The sequence below is a fragment of the Falco rusticolus genome, chromosome 4, assembly GCF_015220075.1.
Source record: "Falco rusticolus isolate bFalRus1 chromosome 4, bFalRus1.pri, whole genome shotgun sequence".
Lineage (NCBI taxonomy): Eukaryota > Metazoa > Chordata > Aves > Falconiformes > Falconidae > Falco > Falco rusticolus.
Window position 1 is genome coordinate 29,366,803 of NC_051190.1, and position 22,311 is coordinate 29,389,113.

Consider the following 22,311-nt stretch of genomic DNA (forward strand, 5'->3'; position numbering starts at 1 on the left):
TGGTGTTTTGAAAGTTCATTACAGTAATGAGATCTAAAAGGTGAACAGGAAAAAAACCAACCTCGCAACCTTTACTTCAAATGCTACACATTGTTTTTTATCTATTTTTGGAGCAGACGTCACTTCTTAGGAAAGATCACAGAAGTATCCAACGTGAGTAATTTTTACTTTTTCTCTCTGACATTGGCGGCTTCCATGAAGCTCAATATTTCTACTATTGAAAAATGAAAGAGTAAGAACTGTTGAATAAAGACAATGGACTTCAAAAGAGGTGGACTGGGGGAACTGGCAGGTAACACCCCCCTGGGAAGGAATTATAAGGGAAAAAGGAATTCAGGTTAGCTGGCAGTTTTAAAAGAGACAAAATTGGTACAACTATCCCAACGCAGACCAAAGATGTTAAGAGGCCAGTGTGTTTGCATTCAGAGCTTACTAATGACCTGAAAATCAAAACTGAATCTGACAAAACGTTGAAACGGGACACATGTCTAAAGGAGCGTATAAATAGGCAGCACAAGCATGTAGGGACAAAATCCGAATGGCTCAAGTGCAAAGTGAGTTGTAACTTAAAGGGCATCAAAGACAATGAGAAAGATTTTATAAATACATCAGAAATCAGAGAGACAGAAGGAGGACAAGTCAACTAGTGGGAAGAAAAGAAGAGCGCAAGACAGGCAAGACAGAAAAGAACGGAAGGCTGATACCTCCGCTGCTTCATTTACACACACACACACACACACACACAAAAGTTGATGCTGACTAGATTCTTAAGGTAAATTAAAGTGACAACAACATAAGCAGGGATGTAGGCTAGAATAGAGAACAGCTTAACGAATACTTAGTTAAGCTAGATGTAATCAAGTCAGAAAGGCCCGATGAAATGTGCCCCGCAGTGCTCATCTAACTAGCTGAAGCCGTCTCTGAATAATTAGCGATTATCTTCAAGAACTTTTGAAGGATAGGTGACATCCCAGAACGCTACAGAAAGGCAAGCAGAGTATCCCATATTTTAAAATGCAGAAAGACCGCCCAGAGGAATTATGGACAAATCAGACTAAACTTCAATACCCAGAAAGATCCTGGGAAAAAAATATGAGTCAACATAAAGTGCCAAGGAACAGCCAATATGTATTTGTCTGGAGCAAATAACAAATATCAAATAATCTGTTTTCCATTTTGACAATGTAATTGGCCAGGTGGGAAGAGTAGATACGACATCAAGTAAGGCTTTAGTGTGGTTGCACACAGCCCCACCAAAAGCAAAAAAAAAAAGAAACAGAATCTAAGAGAAATACTACACATTTTGACATGAACACTTTCAGAAAAAAAAAAAGTCAGAACGTTGTTATCAATAGTTTGCTAACAAACTGGGAGGACATACTAAGCAAGCTCTCATGAGACCTCATGAATGAGTCTGGTTCTGTTCAATACTTTCATTAATGATCTGGCTGATAGAATTGCCAGTCTACTTGCAAACTCCAAAAATGAAACCAAATTGTGAGTGGCTGTGTGCACTTTAGAGGACAAGAGTGTAATTTAAAGTGATCTTGATAATGAGGAGAGATGGTCTGGAATCAGTAAGATGAAATTCAATAAAGGAACCTGCCAATTATCACACTTACAAAGAAAAAGCTTCAGGTACATATAAAAGAGGGATTGACTGACCTGGAAGTGTTCTGCAGTAAAAGGGTAAGAATTAATAGCGGGTCATAAACCTACTTAGCTACACCACCAGTGCCGCAAAAAAGTCGAGTCAGGACAGCAGCAAGTATCCTGGGACATGTTACCGGGATGTGACGGTGCAAGGCATCAGAAACAGCAGACCACAGGCTGAGCATCCAAGCATTCCTTAAGGGACAATTTCCCCTTCCCTCCCAACCCTGCGTTTTTGTGATTTTATCATCAACATAGCAGGAATGAGTAAGAACCAGCTGAGAAGGGGATACACTGCACAAAGCGCTCTGCAAAGACAGCACAGAAGAGAGCTCCTACTCCACCAAGTTTGCAACTTCAGCAACTAAGGCTGACAAAGTGCAGCAACATGAGACATTGGAACACAGTTGGGAAAGCAAAACCTCCTTTGTACTTTCTCATCATTTCTATCAAATGATTTTTTTTTTCCTTAACCACATCCTGTGATTCAAATCCCAGTATCTACTGAGAGCAAGTTCTAGGACACGCAGTTCCTTAAAAAAAGCAACAAATCAAACCCACAAGACAACCTGGAAGCCAAGCTTCCCTGAGCTGCAGAGAAACCCTGTGTGGATCTGTCTCTGACAGCTAATGGCTGCCAAACTTCACACAGGCTCGTTCTTGTGCTCAGAAAATCCCTGCAGCATCTGCCTTCGGGTCCCATTTGATGATATCCCTGCATCGCCAGGATCACTTTGGGAAACTACACACCTAAGCAAATACTGTGAGTTCTTGACTGAAGATTTAAATGCAATGCAAGACCGGTCCTTTATTTAAAGGGATGACACTGAGGCAGGCAGGCACCCTTCACCCAGCAATGGAGGCTTTAGGAAATACTGCTAAAGGTCTACACGCAAGGCTGAGCGGTGGCGGTGAAACCAGAAGCAGAAAGGCCTGGCAGACTGAGAACTGAAAAAAAACAAAACAAAAAACCCAACCCAAAAGCTTTTGCCTCAGTTTTCGGAATTGAGACACAAATCTTTACTCACCAGCTGGAACGACTGTAAAATGTGTTTAACATCAGCAGAGAACACAAAATTGCTGGGTAACTATTAGCTACTTTAATTTTAGAGGCAGGAATGGATCCTTAGGTTGTAAAATTCTTCACGTTTTAAGTACAAGTAGTGGCTGGTGTCCACAATTGCAAAGGCAGCCCAAGAGTTATGGGAGCAGGAAGGTAAGAAGGTTTTCCACAAATTCCTGTCATGCCGTGCTGCCTCTGTCTCCCTTGATGAAAGCCAAATATGAGTTAACTCCCTGTGACCTGTCAGCCAGTATTATGCAAAGGAAGCAATAAAAAGGAAGCAAAGATGAAACCGAAACAGCAGGTGTGCCGGCAAAAGCGAGCGGAGGGAAGGAGGGGAAAATCCAGCTCTCCCTCGCTGCAGCTCCACAGGCAGTTTGCCCAGCAGCCAGCCAAATGGGTTACAAACCCAAATGCAGATGGGAAGAGAGACAACAATTCGAACAGTGCCATGAATGACATGTAATTCTGGCTCAGGAAAACACACCGTGGAGCCGGGCAGACTCCCGGTACCACGTCTGTCAGCTGACACCAACATCTCTTCTTTTCTTTAGCCACAGATTTGCTTATGTGTGCTTTCTAATCCAATGTGCAAGGGGAAGGAAAACCCAACAGCTGGAGCTTGCTGTGATCCCCAGCCCTCACCTCCCAGCCCTGCGTTTGCTGCTCTGTCTTACCCAGAATAATCCCATTGGGCTCCTCTGGCGGCTGCCAAACGATCCGTACGGATGTCAGCCTCACCTCGGGGAACACCAGCCTCACGGGCGGCCCGGGGGCTGGAAAGAAAAACAGAAATCAGATCGTGCTAGCATGCATGGCATGTCAGAGGAGGAATTGCAAGTTTTCTGCTCCCCTTGCAGAGAAGGCAGCCGGGGCTGTATCCCACCACCAGCTGCAGATGGTGGGGAGCCCCTATGTATGCACATCATATACATTTATTCTGAGGAATCCTGTCCATGGCCAAATGCCTCCAGCACCCACAGACAACAAACATGACACAGAACCAGTGCACCCTACAGTGTCTTACCCACACCTGTGGAACGTTTAGCAGGATGCTGTGACAAAGGAGCTCTGACCTCTGCGAGAGTTACCCCCACCTCCACAGCCAAGGGGTCCCTGCCAACAGCTGCATCACCACTGGGTAACGCCACATACTGTGGAGCAAGTCACTGAGTTGCCTTTACAGAGAGCTATGTGTCAGCTTAATCCACTTCATACTTGTTGGAATTCAGTAGTATCTCCTCCCCACACCATCAGCACCAGCTTTGAACTGCCTTCTGATTTTACATTCTGATTTTACATGTGCATTTTAAAGACCCGGGTCTGAGCAGGAGAACCGGAGGCAGGTGAGATGCACATTAACACCGACGGCTGGTGGCTGTGCTGACCATCCCAGGTTCGTGAGGTGAGGAGATGCTAATTCATACATTAGTAGCTGCAAAATTTCCCCTTCAGCACAAATTCCACCTGCATTACCCCTGATGATACTTTTAATTAAGTTGCGCCCAGAGGAGACACAACATATTTATGTCAGGGGTATAGAGATGGAAGAACAATTTGTACCATTTGCCAACATGCACTTACGGAGGAAACTGCTATAATGGGGTTATCAAAAACAAACAGTTTTAAATATTTCTCATTATAGTTCGATATGTACATTTCAGTGAGCGCTGCTTCTCTCCCTGCAGAGTTCTGTAACAGTAATTTCTCTTTGTTTCCTTTCAGAGAAAAGCCAAGTCCCCACGCAGGCAGTATGCTGAAAAAACATCTAAAAAACATCAGGGAGCTGCTGTCCCTGATCCTGCACGCTCCTGCTCCGTCCCTGCACTCCGCAGAAAATGTCTTGGTAAGCCTCAAGCCTGAATGTGTCCTCAGCCCAGCCAAATTACCTTAATGAAGTTGCTTTTAGAAACCAGTACTTATTCCATCACTATTGTGAAAAGATTTTGATGAAAAAGAGAGAGAGGTTTTCTTGTTCATCTTCACCGGCAGCAATAAACAGACGCCTCTCACACTGATATTAACATTCATTTACTACTGAAAAGATAATGGAACTAAAAGTAACTTGAGCATCTGCAAAGCCAAAAATATTTTAAGAGTGGAACTAAACTTCTGCAAGAGTCCCTCAGCAGGAATGCTGCCACCACACCGATGTGGTCAGACAGCACCAGGGCAAGGGGTTGCCTTCAACACACCGAGCTGCACCCCGGAGTCCCTGAGCTCATGGGAAGTGCTGGAGGCAGTTGCAAAAGGAAGCTGGTAGGAATATTTTCCAGGGCCAATGCCTCCTTTTCAGGAGGAAAAAAAAAAAAAAGAGAGAGAATGGATTACTGAAGTTGTAAATACCATATCTCTCCTTCAGTCCAATCAGACTCAATTTGTTTATTGCTTTCAATTGCAGCACTCTTATTTTTTTTTTTTGAGAATGATTGAACTTCAATAGGAATTTATAATTGGCCTTTAAAAAATGTCTTCAATAGAAATTGTCTACACCAAGCTTCAGAGTACAATTTTAGATTTTTTTTTTCCCCCTCTTCATCAGCTGTGGGGAAAGATGAAACAGAGGACTCTGGTTTTCTGTGTTTTTGCCAAATCCTCAGCCCACGATCGATGGAGTAGTGCTGAGTGATACTAGCTAGGCACCCAAGTCCTTCATTGGAAAAAAAAAAAATTTAAAAAATTCCAAATAGCCCACACTTGCATCACTGAGAGAAAGCACTGATAAAAGGTTGGCTCAAATAAGATACTTATTTTGGTAACCTTTAAACTTACCATCATCCTTGGTTCTTTCTATGACTGCCGGAGAGCTGGGGACCCCATCTCCGATACGAGTGAATGCCAGCACCTGGATCTCGTAGAGCACGTATTTGCGCAAGGCAGAGAGCAGGAAGGACTGAGTGTGGTTACCTCTCACTATTTGGCTCTTTGGTTCTGAGTCTAAATCTTTTGCTTTGAAAAGTATCTGCAGAATAAATCAATATGAAATGTAGAAAGAAAAGGATTGTTACATGTGGGCTGAAAAGAGGGGGACACATTTTAGATTCTTCCTTTTCACAAAATAGAAAATGAGGTTATATTCACCAATCACCCCTTCCAAACACAGCACGCTTCCTATATCCTCTGTAGCTGACATGAATAATATAACTATCCAGCAGGTGAATAATAAATAGCAAATGCAAAACCATATCCATGTAACGTATTAAAGATTAAATGAGCATGAAACTCCAGCTGCATACCTTGTAACCCAGGATCAGACCATTCTGCTCGGACTCCGGGACTGTGGCCCATGTCAGAAGGATCTGGGTGGAACTCACGGCTTCAGCAGAGACGTTCTCAGGAGGAGCAGAGGGAACTGGAATGACATGGCATCACCAAAAAGCAGAAATAGGTGAGACATACCAGATCATTTTGCTCCATCTCCCTATCTGCTTGGGATTATTCCAGGATCCCATAGAAGAGTATTCCAATCAAAAGGATGGAACAGGTTCCCGGCAACCCCTTCCTCTTGTATTCATCCTACATCATCTTTCTATTTCAGCCTGCTTCACAGTTTCTTGCCAGTTCATCTTAGAAATCACAATGTTTGTAAAGAGCTAAACATTTAATACTAACCAGTGTCTACAGATAAGACAGTAAATACAGTCAGATATGAATAAATTTCAAGTTCTATATATCTGCAGTAATTAGAATTAAGTTTAAATTGCTGGACTTCTACAGAAGTCTATCTCCTAGTATTTCTTTCACATACATTTTATTTCCCTGTGCCAAAAGCGAGAAATCTTTATGAATGGGAGTTTATCTTACGGTACGATCTGTTCGAACAAGAAGTTTTACACCCCCCTGGCTTCCTATATTATCTGAAAGGGAATTATAGCATCTTGTCTAGAGTTAGCAATAATTTCAACGACTGGATTGCACTCCCAGTTCAGTAAGAAGTTCTTTAACCTCTAAGCCTTTTGATTATGTGATAGTGCTCAACATTTGCAATACATCAATTATAGACGGATACATTAATGCAAGGTGTATTTTCAGGGACTGATACAGTGTAACTGAAAGATATGCCTATTTCATTTATGTTGCAAAATTGGCTCTTATGAAACTAGAAACATCATTAGAACGGATGGCACAGGAACACTGTAATTTTCTCTGACTCGAGAGAAAAGCAAACTTGCATTTTCTCATGCCATTAAAACTCTAACTGATGCAGAACCACCACACAACTGCAGGCTTTTGTAGGCAAGCTTAATAGCATGCCATGTTACACAAGCAGAATTTGAGGCTATTTTTAAGAGTTCACATTTTATGCTGCCCTTTTGCATTTATTTTATCCCCCCCCCCCCTTCCTCCGTGGCATTTCCAACATCTGAAGGGTACAGCCTGCTTTAAAGCATGATCCACCTGTCAGACCTCAAGAGAACATTCCCCAAGTTATGTTACACAAGCACTTATGGACAGTAAGGCTTGATTAGGTCCTGAATACATCACAAAAAGGAGCACAAATCTCTGCCAAAAGTAATGCTTTCCTGGCTGTCCGAATGAAAGAACAGATCTGCTGTTTTGAAGGAGAGCTCCTGAAGCTCCTAGCAACACGAACGAGATAATGAATATGACACCAGAATTAATACAAATTAAAAAAAAATTCACACACACACCACCCTTGTGCACTCAAGGTTAACCACAAAGACAGTAATTTCTGAAACAATTTCTCTGCTACCAGTTATGTGGGACATGAAAAACAGAGCATCATCACACAAAACTGCAGTGGACTAAAAATCTAATTTTTTTTTCCCCTCCAATGCTGAAGTGCCTTTTTTTTTTTTTTCTTTTTCCCAAATTTTCTGCTAGATTTATCCCCCACAAGGATATAATTATGTTAAAGGAAAATAGATTGCCAGGAGCCATGAATGTCTTTGGATAGCTGCCATAACTTTATCTGTAGATCTTCACAAAGCTACTCCCACATGAATCACTTCTGGAGAGAGAAAGGGTGGAGGTGGGTTGCAGGAAACCAGGATGCGTAGAGGAAAGGAGCCCTTTCCAGCCACATTTTTTATCTGGTTTGAAGCCTTTCAAGAGAGAAAAAGTTTGTTTGTTTTACAAATATTTCTTTTCCTCTTTGATCAACAGCCATGAGTTTTCCCGAATTGACAGAAGGTGGAAGCTGCGCCCAGGCTGGCCCTGAGCGTATGCCTGCTCTGCGGTGTGTGCACCACCCCGCTGCTGGCGGGGGGACTTGGGAGCTAACGAAGGAGGGAATGGTCTATCCCAAGATTGATGAGCCCAGGTTCCTCTTAATTCCCAGTGACAGCCAGAGCAGCTAAATGTCCTCTCTCGCTGGAAAGGAATCCAAGTCCAATGCCTAAATGGCAAAAAATACTTGCGTTCCTTGAGCGTGCTTTAATTCGCCAGTTCTCATATTAGTGTTGAGAATTTTATTCTAATGGGGCTGGATGAATTCAAGATCTGCAAGTGATACTGTGGATCTTATCGTTGCCAGTCTGTCATCGAGTAACAGACTTTAATCGACCTTTTAAGAATGAACTGAAATGTAACCTTCACTTCTCTGACCCCTTCTCCTCTCTCAGGATACCTTGATTCAAAGAAATTATAGTTTGCTAAGACTAATTACTGGCTTGAGTGAGGCAATAGATCCCTTTTTCCTCTGCAAGCTCCCTTCCCTAATGCTGGTGTCCTTAACTGTTGCACTGAAGACTTTGTTATAAGCTCTAAAGCCACATTCTCATTAGTAGCCAGCAAGAAGAGCACAGAAGCCAAGCAAGAGTGTCCAAAAAAATCTCAGAGCTTTAACAAAATGAACCGGAAACACTGGAACTAAATGACGAGCTAATCCAGCAAACTGCCAGCTGCATGATGTACTTCGGAAGATCAAACGCAGGAAATTATACAGCTACTGGCACTTTGCACTGGAACTTCAATAAGAACTCAAGTTTTTAAGGTTATCCATGTTGGCGTCTAAGATCATGCATCCTCTTTCTACATCTGACAGAGCCACATTTGATTTATAGCAAATGATGCTGGTTTTATGTCTCTAATTGGGCCAAAAGGAGCTTTTAATAAGCTAGCCTGTATTCTGGCTTTCTAAGAAAGCTAGATAGTGGGATGCAGTAGTTCTCTCCACTTTTGCAGCTCATTTTGGCTCAACATCCATCACTGGTTTTTCAAAGTAAAAATGTAAGTGGTGTATTGTACCTCTGACGTCAATTAGGAAGTGCCAATTTAGAGCAACGGTCACGGCAAAAGCAGCATAGCTGCAGTCCGCAACCACTGCCTATAAAACTGGGTCCCACAGGCCAAATCTTCAGCTTGCAGAAACTGACAAATCCCCACAGGGACACCGGACCACAACATGTGAATTATCAGGTGATGCTTCATCACCCCACACAGTAAGTGCTTCATGAAGGTCAGCCTCTGAAGCATTGGGAGGCTGAGCCTTGCCATAGATATGCGAACACACTATTATTTTGCAAGACAAGCATACACATTCATGTAGGTAAATATTAGAAGCCCCAAAAATATTAAGGCACTGTGTTAAGTGTATTTGAGATAAATTGTTTGTAGCTAAAACAAACCAGCCCTGTCAAGGTGGTTCTTATACATTAGAGGTCTTTCGCATTTTCGTGCTTTCTCTGTATTGTATCTACTACCATTGTCAATTTATTGAGTGGAAACTGAGCTTGTTACTCTGCAGTTATTTTACACTGTAAAATTTAATGAGTTATTTAATTTCTAACATTATAAAAACATTTTGGACAGATAAAACCTGTCCTGTTTAAAAATCCTAATTCATCCCCCTCCATCTTCAGCTGCTTGCAACCCTACCCCAGATTTTCATTTTAGGGTTTCCCAACCGTTTTTCAAGCCTGGGTTACCAAAACCTATAGCACTAGTTATTTTCTCATAGTTTCTTTGGTTTCAATATATTTTATAGTCAAGCGCTCCAGAAACTGGCGCATACCTGTAATGGCATGCTCCTTTATTGTTATAGCATGTGTGCTCAGCTATTAGTGATATGATTGCATATCCTAGAATAAACAGCAGTGCTCCAGTACAGCTTTATTTTCAATAAAGATTTTGGACTCCAGTGGCCGCACTGGCATTAGGTACCATGAGCTGATTTAGTGCCTGGGCTCTGCCTTCCCAGGCTCCTTGGACCATGTAAACCACAGAACCGTGAGTTCTGCCAAGGAATCACCATGTGATCCTGGCCAAGGTACCTCTGGCCAGCTGCGAGGGATATTTACGATCTGCAGCAGCAGGCAAAATCAACTTCCCTAAGACACTATCTACAAAACGAAAAAAAAAATATTTAGGACACTTTAAAGTACTTGGAAAACATAAGCGATAAACAGAATTATTCTTATAGTTCAGAAGACAGACCTAAAAATGCTCTGACCTTTCTCTCTGGCTTTAGATATCTTTTATTTGCATTTTAACCCCATTTGACTGTGCACACAGGTTAGCTACAGATTCCCTGAAGTTCTCTCACGCAGCTTGCCGCTATGCCAGCGCTTCTTGTGTATTCTAAATCAGAGAAGATACAGCCAAAAGCCTGAGCCCTGACTTGCTCTGTTCAAGAAATCAGATGTTCGTATCAAAGAAAACACATGGAAAAAAACAAATGAGTCCTTATGGCCTAGATCACAGCTTTGTGTTATTTTGATCCCAGTTTCTGTGTGCCTCCTACAATCAGTTTCAAGTCAACCTCCTTTTAATACTGCAAGAGAAAATGCCAAATACACACGTAACCTCTGATCTTTAGATGCTGAGCAAGAGCTCTATAATCCTGAGGTTTTATGAAATCACTTAATCTTAGTATTTACTACATCTCAAAAGAAGTGTTTGAAGAACAGCAGAAAGGAGAAAGTGGAGAACGTGGTATCTTTTTATTGTGATACGGAACGCTTCAAAACTATTTTGGCTGGCTCATGCTATCTCTAACTCCAGCGCAAACATGCCTTGTTTAAAATAATGCCGACAATAGCTTTCCAATTACTACTTCCCAAAAAGCAGCACTTTAATGGAGGGGGATGACTTTGTTTAGCCTTCTCCTTGGCTAGTTCAAAGCATAGTTATCTGAACAAGCAGACCAAATCCTGCTGTGCACAGCACGTTCACGCTTTCCACCAAGTAGTGCTGCGTGGTACAGAGTGCACAGACACGGATACGTGCATCTGTAAGTGCAGGGTATGCATAGGATTAAATTCCAAAACATTTTTAATGAAGAAAAATAGGAAAAATGAGTAAGAAAAAATATCAGTGTTGAACTTTGCATAAATGCAGGTCACAAAGAGCTTTTATTATTAAACTTTTAAACTATAAATGTAATCAATTTTGTTATTCACTTGCAATATGGATTTTAGTGTATCAGGTGCATGTATGGTATGTTTAGAAATAGGTTTTGTGGAAATTAGCAGCTAGAGAGCAGCTTTTCAAGTTCTGTCTTCACTGTTTTTACTAACAATAATTCACCGTTAACAATATGCTAATATGCTAACAATATTCACAAAATAATACTTGTGTATTATTTTCAAACGTTGTTGCCTGAGATTGAGGGTTTCCTTCTATTTGAAGCCTCTGTGCTAATATGGGCAATTCAGCTAGACAATACGTACTTGTGCTCTAGGTCTATATGCAGGTTATGTCTATATAGCCTTGTACACACAATTTGAAAAGGCAGTTTTGAAAACGTGTCATCAAAAGCTCAGATAATTATTTTATTTCTACAGGGCTAATCAGCTCTCTTAAAATGACTTGTGCCCTTTTAGAAATATTTGGTGCTTGAAATTAAATTTCAGGTAACCACAACTAGTGAGAAAATCCTCCTGACCCTGCAAGTACAAAGGGACAGGGGGAGAATGAGGGGCAAGGGGGTGCTGGGGCAGGGGAGAGGAAGCATGAGAGACCTGCTCAGCCAGAGAAGGCTGCATGCAAACGCCTTGTGTTGTCCATGCTGCTGCCAAACAAGGGCAGGAATGGGGAGAGGTTGTTTTGTTTGCTTTAAATAAATAACCTGCAGGTTTATGCATGAAAGCAGAGTAGGAATAAAATAAGTAACTCCCTCGAACGTCTATATGTCTTTTTGCCTTCAGTGCATCTAGAGATGTTTTTTTTTTTCTTTCATTTTAGATTTAATGGATCAACAAACACACACAAAACAAACCAAAACAACCAACCAAAAAACCCCACCTGTATCAAAAAAGAAAAAAGCCAACAAAAAAATGAACATGGGGCAGAAAATGCTGAAGTTCTGGGACGTGTCTTCCACAGCAGACACGGTGCTTTGACTTACCAGACTCCCGTGTACGACCCCTCACTACTTCACTCCATGGTCCTGCCCCGATGGCATTGAAAGCCTGGATCTGCAGTTCATACTCTGTCCACTCCTCCAGATCTTCAACGGTGTACTCTCTTTCCAACCGGTCATTAATAACCTTCATCAGGGTGGAAGACGGCAGATCCAAACGCCAGAATTTTATCCTGTACCCCACTGACTCTGGATTGCCATTATACTGTGTGTCGGGGAGGGGCTGGCAAACGACAAAGAAAAGCGCAACATTCCTACGTGAAACACATTGCCAGGCTTTCCAAACTATATACCAAGGCTATCTGAACTCGTCTAAGGCCGTATGAAGGCAAAAAAGATCAAGAGGTTGATCTTCTGTCTTATTTATGTTTCATAATCTCTAAATTTCTGTGTTGCTTGAAATTTTCTTTTCATTTTTATCTTTAGTTTTGAACCAAATAGATATGCTTACAGAACTATGCCATTTGCTGTGGGTGTATCAACAGAGATGATATGAATACAATATATTTCAGAGCTTTGTGATTAATTATGGATAGGAATGATAAATTGCTGAAGCATGTGACAAATTCATTTATCGTACACTTTTTTACTGTTTTTACTGACGCTCTGCCTACTCATTTATCAGCAGAGATTTATTCTAGTATTCCAACTCCCCAAGCAATTTCAGAGATTAGAATATGAAATAATTAGCCTACTTCATGAAGTTTAGAGTTTTTTCCCCATAAAACTAACTACATGACGCCACGGATGGGTGAGATTCAGTTCTGAATCACTGGCAAAGCTTGATCCACATGAGCATTTCACAGCTTAGAAGACTGTATTCCACAGGCAAGCAGGGCTAGAAATGTGACCCTTATTCTGTAGGAAGGAATTCCCTGCTCCCAGGGAGACACAGGTCTTGAAAAAAAGATTAAATCATTTCAAATACTGATGTCATTAAGCATAACCATAAGGTGTATCAGGTCATTTTTAGCTGTGGCTCTTGCTCCTCCTGAACCCTGCACACTTTGACTCATGAAAACCAGTTTTCCAGGTAGCACAGCAAGGAAGCACAATCTTAAGAATGTTTTAAAGTCTCTTAAAACAACCTTGAGGCAATTTTGATGGGATATATATATGTCTGGATTTAGTACCAAAGGTTTAATGATGTGGGCATGTTATTCATGTGGTAAAGCCAGGAGTGAGTTATGTGGGTCCTATCAAACGAACTGCAGTGGCTTTGCTTTTCAATGAGTAGTGAGGTGACACCTTCAAGTTGGATGTTTGGTCTTTCAAGGTTCTGAATTAAGTGCAGTGTCCCATTGAGGAAATGGAATTATACCTTTCTGAAGGGAGAAAAACCCTTCTGGTTTCTAGCCTGATTTTGACCTCCAGACATAATGATTTTATGCACAGAAAAGCCAACATTTGGGCAAAAGAAAAGCTGTGCTTCATCAACTTCACACCACAGTAACCCCAGTGGAAAATTCTGCCTAACAGGAGAGAAGAAAAACCATCCTGGAGCAGGTTAATTGCCAAGTAAATCCCAGTGAGGCAACTCTGCAGGCAACTGAGACAGTCAACAGGGCACAACAATGTCAGCAATCACTGCATCTTCACAATTAATCATTTCTTTCTACGTTTTATCACATAACTCCACATCCTTTCACAAATATAATGTTCCTGCAGGAGTGTAATGTGCAAACTTTGCTGCCCTTGAATCACAGCTGTTCAGTACCTGCAGGATGATTGCCAATGGCCAGCGCGCACCTTCTGGGAATGGTTTTGTACAAAGCAAACAACTGAGCCCTAGGAAACTGCAAACTGGCTTGAGTATTATATTCTTGTCCCACGTGTTGACCCAGACTGTGGTACTAGAGAGTCTCAAAAGCCAAGGTTTTATACACAGGCGTATATTCCTCTGATGAAGCAGCAGATATAGTGGCAGTAAGCAATTTAGGTGATTAATAAGGCACTTAAGTAAGTCTCAGATTTCCACCTATTCTGAAAAAGGAAATAATTTTGCTGTTACTCCTTATGCTGAACGCAAGGACAAGGCACTCTGGAGCACTGGCCTGACCCCCTGGGCCAGTAGCTGCACCCCAAGCACTGGTACCCAGCTGCCCTGCACCCCCAGCCCTGCTCGGAGCTCACCACCCATCGCAGCCACAGGCTGGTCTCGCTGGCCGTGCGCACGGTGACGCTCCCAGGGGCAACATCTGGTGGCGCCTGCAGCGTCTGGATGACTCGGGAGGGCTGGCTGAGCGGGCTGGGACCCACCACGTTCACCTGCTGCATCCGGAACCTGGAGCAAAGGAAAGATGCAGTGCATGCTCTACCAGCTCAGCGAATAGCACCTCTCTTTCCAGAATAGGAAAAAGATGGAAAAATACAAATTAGGTCTTTCTAAATGTTCTACAAAGGTCGTTGCATGCAGGTCCCCTTGGTATTCACTGCTGAATGCTTTATGGTAACTGCTTTCAGATCCTCTCAGGTATTAAAAAAATGAAAATGAGATTAGCTTAGGGTCTATTAGAAACTGAGGTATTTGTGTGAGAAATTTATGTTAATTATAGCAGGTCTGATGAGCTTATGCTAGCAGTAAGTGATTTTCTCTTCCAACGCTTGTACAATACATTCAGAAAGGTATTAAAATATCAAACTTTGGATATTCTCATTCCTTGTCAATATAAAAAATATACTAGTGATAACATTTCCCCTCAATTACTGGTTGAAAGAAGCTGATTTATCCCCGTGCTGCATTTTCAGCCTTCCTGCACAAGAAAGATTAAGTTATTTAATATGGCTATACGTCTTTAAAAAATACCCTGTCTGCTTGAAACCATCTCTTCTACAAAAGAAATCCCTATTGGGTCACAAAAGATTTAGAGAAATCTTTTTTCCAGGAAGCACAAAATAATTAAGACGTGCTGTACATTTCAGATACTCTCACCCGTCACAAGCAATTAGCGGTATCCAGCACTGGCACATAAATACATGACCTGTTCATACTAAACAATTTTTGGACCTAATGACTGAGCTTGGGAAAAGGGTGAGCTAGCCAATATAGTTGCATTTGTTTATCTGCTCTGATCTCCCTAGAAAATGCATTAAAGGAAACACATTAAACAAATGCTGTCCTTGATTTCACTCTCAGACAGTGGCACAAAATATAGAGAAGAAGCTGGCCGATAAATATGCGGTCTGATAATTAGCTCTGGCAATGTATTTCCTTGGTGGGCAATGACTAAAGCTGACCAGAAGACAACAAAACCATTCGACAACAACTTTCTAAGTTTCAAAAAAATAATATACAATTGCTTAATACTGAAATAAAACCAAAAAAGCTCGTGTCTGTGCATGCATGAGAGAAAAAGACCAGGCAAAATTCAAGGGGCTGCTTAGGATGGAAAAATCAGAGGAGGGCTGGAAGTGTAAAGATTCCTGTATAACTGGGATCACTCCAGAATTCAATGGATGCAAGAGAGATGCGGGATGTAAAATAAACCAAAAAGTTTAACAACGGAAAAAAAAAACCAACCACCCCAAATTCCTCATAGTCTTCCTCAGGATTTTTTATCCCAAAGACATTTCTCCATACCCCTGCTCGGTGTGCAAGTCTTTGCTATTTTGCATGGACGTTGAACACTGAACTCTGGTTTGACCTGCACTTTACTATTCACCTCTGCTTGTTCAGCTTGAAGGATCCGCCTTTATGAGGGCAGCAAAATCTTCTCTAGCTGAAGATAATTTTCCTAAACCTCTGCCCAAGCTCAAAATTTTCAAAGAGCCTTTAGTAAAATGTTTAGCTCTAGAGGATAAGGTGTAAAACACTTCAGAGGAGAGTTTGTGAGAAATTCACTATGTTCCTAGGCTTCTGACTAAAGGAAGAAAATTAGTGTACCAGCACTGAGTTAGCTGTAAATTATACAAGCTTTACTCTGTTGCTCCTGCTACTGGCTCACAGCAGCACATGGGCTGGCTAATACGCCCTTTAGCCAGCGCAGAATGGAGAAGGTTCTGGTAAGCTGATTTAACACTTGCCGCTATATCTCGTTGCAACCAGGCTTTACATTAGCAAGCTACTGCATGAAAGTATTTTTCATTAGGATTGAGTACCTCAAATTCTCAAATCTTGTCTATACTAAAGCAACGCATCACTTGAATTGATTCAAAAAAATCAATCTCGTTTAACTGGGGTGCACCCATCACGTAGATTCACTTCAATCAGTTCGAGCATTGCATATATCTATTAAGCTTAACTTTGTAAATTCTTATAAACAAAGGTTTCATCTCACTGATGTTACCAAATTAAGCTAAGTCAATAAAACAATGCTTAAACTGATGTAAATATGTAATTACACGTTTGCAACAGTTTAACTACAATTGATTTGTCACTGACTGATGTTACACTGGTGCACCCTTTAGATGAGGGAAGTCAGAGGATATCAGTTTCTCGTAACAGCATTTCACTGTGCACTTGGGTTTCCTTTTTCACCTTACAAATCGTATTGTATGTAAATCACAATTTAAAATATAAGACAAGCAATTTTAAGTATAAACGATGAAAACAGAAAACCTTTTCCCTTTTGTTCAGATTATAAGCCACAGCCAGCTGTTTCTGATTAGGAAAGCTGTTGCATGCTGCTATTTACTAATTTTTTTCCATGCTGCAGCTAATTACCTGCTGTTCTTACCTGTAATGAGTGTAAGGAGTAAGGTTTGGTACTTCCAGCATCTGAGCATCAGGTTCATTCTCCACCTCATGAAGATTCACCCACTCTTCTTCATCACCCAGGACACCAACCTGTTCATGGGAAAGGTAAGAAGGAATACAATACAGACTATATATATATATATATATATATGTATCTATCTCAAATAATTTTATACATATAACCTCTTTCACAATGTATGTCACCATAGCAGTGGAAAGACAAATGCTTCTGAACATATATTATCCACTTAATATTAATTTTTATATGACAAGGCACTAGTTATTTGTAAAGCAACAACACAGCCAAGTTAGCCAAGTTTCCTTGTACCTGTTGGGACTTCATCAGGATCCTCTGATAAGATCTCTTCCAGAAAAACACCATGAGAGCGCTAATACCCTGTTCAATCTCGCTGCCACAATACAAAAGTATCAAGAAGTAATATAAGAAAATGAAAAATAGCCTTGATAATAACTCACGGGAGCTGATGCATACTAAGTAAGTCTCAATGGAGGCAAAATGCCACAGAAATGAAGACAGAGAAACAAGAACAAAGTCAAAGAACAAAAACGTTTTAACCTCATCTGCTGGTCTGCACTTTAGACCAGACTTTTCCATGTGCAATCCTTTGTCTTAATTAATTACAACATGTTACTCAACGCCATCCCTCAGCTACAGCAGTCTTAGAAGGGACAAAATGGTGATGAGAACAGAGAGCATTACTTTCCATACAGCTTTCTGGAGATAAAATGAAGATGAATCAGGGCCTAAAAGGAAGCCAACAGGGCATGACAGCCAGGCCAGTATGTGACCCGGGCCCCGCAGACGCCGTGCCAGCAGCCCGGGTGGTGTGTGTAAGCATGGCAGGCATGCGGAGAAGGAGACAGAAAAGGGGTGGCGTGTGGCTGGGCTTCACAAGCGTTGAGACACAGGAGATCTTGAACACGACTCCATGATGTGATTCCTGAACACTGTGCACGATTACCCCCATGTTTCAGCCCTAGGACATGTAGTGCAGCTCCCTCGGCCTACCCCGGCGCCCACAACCGCGGGCTGAAGGATACTGGGGGGTACAGGGGCAGCTATGCCCTTTCGTGTCTGTCTACAGACTTCATATCCACAAAGATGCCTAATCCTTTTTTTAACTTACAGACACTATCTACTCCTACAGACTGCTGTGGCAACAAATTCCAGAAGCTCACAACACGCTGTGTAAAGAGCTATTTGCTTTAATCTTTTTTAAACAGATCCCTTACAAGTTCCGTGGACAAGTTATGGCCACAGACACTGCCAAAGCGCTTGATAGGCAACCCAGCCCAAAGTATCCAGCACACCCCAAGTGCTTCAAAGAGAAAATTAGGTTTCATTCACTCATTATTTTTTTTTCCCCTTCAGGAGAAGCAGCCTGATTTATTTATAGATGTTTTAGTTCTTTGCTCACCCAGGATTTGATGTGCTGCATATTTATGTTTGTGCATGAAGAAATGACACACGGCAATTTAGGCCAAAGAAATAAGTCCTGCATTGCACTGGTGAAAAGAAGCCTCCGTGAGCTTCCCAGCAGAGGGCTGGCTTTCAGAGGGACATGGTTGCACAGGTCTTGATGGGCCTTTCAGCCTTTTTGGTTATCAAGGACACTGCCACACATCAAACAACATTTAAAATAGATGTCAGTGAAGATTACGGGCCTTTTAAAATCCCCGGTCCCAACTGAGCTTCATAAATTTTAGCAAAGTCCATGGATGCAAAAGCATAAAGGAAGCAAGTTGAGGCAGGTCTGCGTGGTAAAACAGAGCAGCCCTAAACTGAACCCAGAGAACAGAGAGATGATCAGGAAAATTAAAAAAAAAAAACCAAACCCAAACCAAAAAACCTACACAAACAAAGAAAGGAAGAGATGGTTGATTTCAGTCAAGGAAATCGAGAACACTTTTTAAAAGGGTTTTTGATTAATACTGTAGAAAGTCTATAGTAAATGCTTATTTTTGCAAAACTCCTGGCTCTTAACAGCATCACTTCAAAGTGCTGCAGTAATTGTATAGCAAAATCCATGGTGCTTTGGAAGCTGCAAATAATCTCCAGTAGCGAGTTAGTCATCTTTTTGTATTCTAACAACAGTAAGAGCTTTTTAAAATATTTCTTGCATAGCAAAAAAACCCCTCCAAAACCAACCACAGGTTTCATTTGTTCTGCAGCAGCAGGCAGGTCATTAATACACATTAAGGACCACATGGTTCAGACCCAGAGGCCCACAGAGCTGTGAACAATTGACATTGACTCAAGCTTGAGAGGACTGCAACCCCCCCCACCTGTTTTGCAGCTAGGCATTTACCAGCTGGCTGCAAAGGTGGAAATATTAAGGATCTTTTCTGATTGAGAAGAAGCAAAAGCTTCTGTGTGCCCAGGACTATGGCAAGCCCCTTGAAAGCCACCACAGGAGGCAGCTTTCTGGTTATGAATGCTTTCCCTGGTAGGAATGATGGGTGCAGCCTACGAGCAAATAGCAGATGCCAACCAAGCCAGGCATCTTGATGGTTCCCAAGCTCAGGAGCCAGCTGGTAAACAGGCGGCCACTACCTGTACTGGGAGGTGGGGGACCCTGGGAAAAGCAGGAGCCCAGCCAGTCCCAATTCACTGCTTTTAAGACGTTTTTTTGCTGAAAGGTAGTGACAGGGAGGCAGGAAAAAAAAAAAAAAATCAACCACAGGCATAGTTCTGTGATTCAGCAAAAGGTTTTAAGAAAAATGTATCAGGGAACTTGCTTTAGTTAGAATAACACCTTGTAATGTTCTCAGTATCTGGTGCCAGCATTTGAGAAACTCACTCAAATGGTTAGCTCTTCTACTGAAAACAGTAATATATTTTAAGAGTGTGTTTCTTGTGTGAGGAGATTTCCCAATCCAAGAGGATTGAAAGGCGGATGGCTGTAGGGTAGCTTGGTGACCAGCCCGGTGACTTCTGCATGACCTCTGTCTGACTTGCGTGGCCAAGCAATTCTAGGTCAATGTCACCCAAAACAAGTTTCATTTATTTAGCAACAATATCAGAAAGGAGTCTTGGAAGAGAACCTTCAGTGATGGATTTCTATATTTTCAACTTCTGCAAGATCTATAGTAGATTACCAAGTTCCAGGCTCTTGAAGGAAAAGGAAATTATTTTTGTTGAAACACTCTGATGTCAGATCAGAGGAATCGTATCAGTTTCAAGAATCAGAGTACAAAGAGATTCCCACGGGGCAAGAAGAACTATGGGCAGTGGTAAGGATCAAAGAGTCCTTTGAGGGGCAAAGAGAGTCCACTATGAGCTGCTCTGCATAAAATGAAGTTAACGTCGAGGCTTCTCTTTTGCCACTGTGTTTTGGATAACAGCACATGCAAACATCAGAAAAGGATCATGTTTGTTGACAGATGCACACACAGTCATGCACACATTGTTTTAGGAGGCAGATAAGAACACCAACTGCTTTTCTGTTACGGTCAGCCGAAAAAAACCTTAAGAAAGGCTCTCTGCATCTCAGCAGTTCTCCACGCAACAGGGCCACCATCCACAGGGGACCTCAGTACTGCCACAATAAACACACCTATGTCCACCAAGACACTTCACGTAACTCTCAATACCATCAGCCATCACAAATCAGCACATATTCATCCCCATCTCTCAGCAGTTCCCAAGGCACTACATTCAATAAAAGGGCACATTCATTTATTACAGCAATGAGACAGTATTAAACAACACTGGAAGTGATGTCAGAACCCTTTACTTCTCTATGCATTTGGTTTCTCCATTTCTAAAAAGGAAAATGTTACATATTTTATAAAGTGACTTAACGTTTCCTGATTGAATGCACTATTATGAGCAAAGTTGCAGGATTTTGACTTAAATGAAACAAAAAATAATTAAAATTTGGAATGAAAAAATAATTTGCTGGGGTATTTTCTATAAGACAGTAATGCTTCCCAAATTTTGAACGGTTATGAAGTACTAACTGCAGGAAAGGAAAACACAATGTTTCTGTACATTATAGAGGTACCCTGTGTTCTGCTATAGTTCAAGATATGTCAGACTTTTCATTATAGAGGTCCATAACTCACACATTTGAAATCACTTTGGGAGAAATTCGGTTCACAGGATGTCAGCATGGGTGCAATTTTTTTTCTTACAAAATCCTTAAATCGATTCAGCCATTTCTGATTTAAAGATTGGCAAAGGCATAAAATTGTCAGAGTTTCAGACACTTTATTTACCAGCTCTGAAGTAAAAATGACAACAAGAGAATCACCTCATACAACGGATGAATCCTATCTGGGTCACTGACTTAACCCACGAAACCTGATAAATTCATGGTTAAAAGTTACAGACTTACTTTCCCAACTCACAGCTTTACAAGTGAACGCAGTGGTACTACTTAAAGGGTTTTACTACTTTAAAACTCTCCTACTGCTCACCATGATATTCATACAAAATCTCTTTCAAAATGGCAGAAAGACTTCAAGCCAAACCACTTTCTTTATTAGCCCATACACTCATGGCTCCATGACTCGCGATAGCTCTTCACCAGTGGCCTTAAGCCATTCATTCCACAGGTCTTCTCTTGCCTCAACACCACCACTAAGCACCACAAAACCACATCAAAATTGGCAGAAGGTAGCCCAGCTTTTCTAATTAGCCCAGCAGCCGCCAAGGCTCTGTCCTGATGATATCACCTATGTCCTTTGCCTGACAAAACCCCAGGAAAAATCCAGTCTGAGAAAAATATGCTGAAACTGGATTGCAGCAGATAGAGTGCAAACGTGGAACCACGTGAACAACAACAGGAATTCACGATCATTCTTGGTTGCCAATTGCCAGAAAAAATGTTTATAATCTATACTCTAACTGCATCTGAGAGTACAGGACGGTTGGAAGGATTTACTGACATTTTTGGGGATGAGCACGTTACCTGTGAGTGTCAGTGCCACAAGGCAGTTACTGCTGGTCCCTCTGACCAAGTGTCAGCAGAACCTTTATATCACATTAGACCCTCTTCTCTTTAAATTATACTGTATGTAATGCAAAAACAATGTTAGAAATATTTTTTAAATAGCATTGGTACATTTTTGTAGTTATCCATTTGGAAATCCAGTTTCCTCCACTCCTCTGAGTCCAATGTAAAGAAGAAAAACAAAGAGTCTGGTGATTTTTAAGAAATCCCTTCAGAAGTACAGAATGTAGCTTCACTAGAAACACAGAAATAGGATTTTTGATGCTTGATATTTCAGTACCTACCAACACTACAATCTTAAAGACCTGATTCCCCTCTCATGTTCGTTGACATAATTGAGAATTAGTTCCACAGTGGCTCCCATGAACTTAAACCCCAGCACAAAAAGCAGAAGCCAAGGCCAGATGTACAAAATTTCACGTCAACTGGAATTCCCAGCTGTGTTTTGCACCTAAATTGTTCATGAAGTATCAGACTTCAAAAAATGGCACCCAGCCAAAATGGAAGACTTGGAAGATTTTCTAGACCTGCCCTTATGAAGGAAGCTTTCTACCACACAGAGAAACCAAGGTGGCAAACCTGCTGGCGGCAGGCT

General features: G+C 41.5%; 1 protein-coding gene across 4 annotated transcripts in view; it reads right to left on the reverse strand.

Moving 5' to 3' along the window:
* Positions 1-22,311, reverse strand: part of SDK1 (sidekick cell adhesion molecule 1) — a 412,303-nt gene that overhangs the window by 71,763 nt on the left and 318,229 nt on the right. For all 4 annotated transcript variants that reach the window (XM_037385086.1, XM_037385085.1, XM_037385087.1 and 1 more), the window contains 6 exons: positions 16,718-16,827; positions 14,175-14,325; positions 12,027-12,264; positions 5,953-6,068; positions 5,489-5,678; positions 3,394-3,492 (listed from right to left, as the gene is read on the reverse strand). In XM_037385086.1, coding sequence (XP_037240983.1) covers positions 3,394-3,492; positions 5,489-5,678; positions 5,953-6,068; positions 12,027-12,264; positions 14,175-14,325; positions 16,718-16,827 — 904 coding nt within the window. The remainder of the gene's footprint in view (positions 1-3,393; positions 3,493-5,488; positions 5,679-5,952; positions 6,069-12,026; positions 12,265-14,174; positions 14,326-16,717; positions 16,828-22,311) is intronic.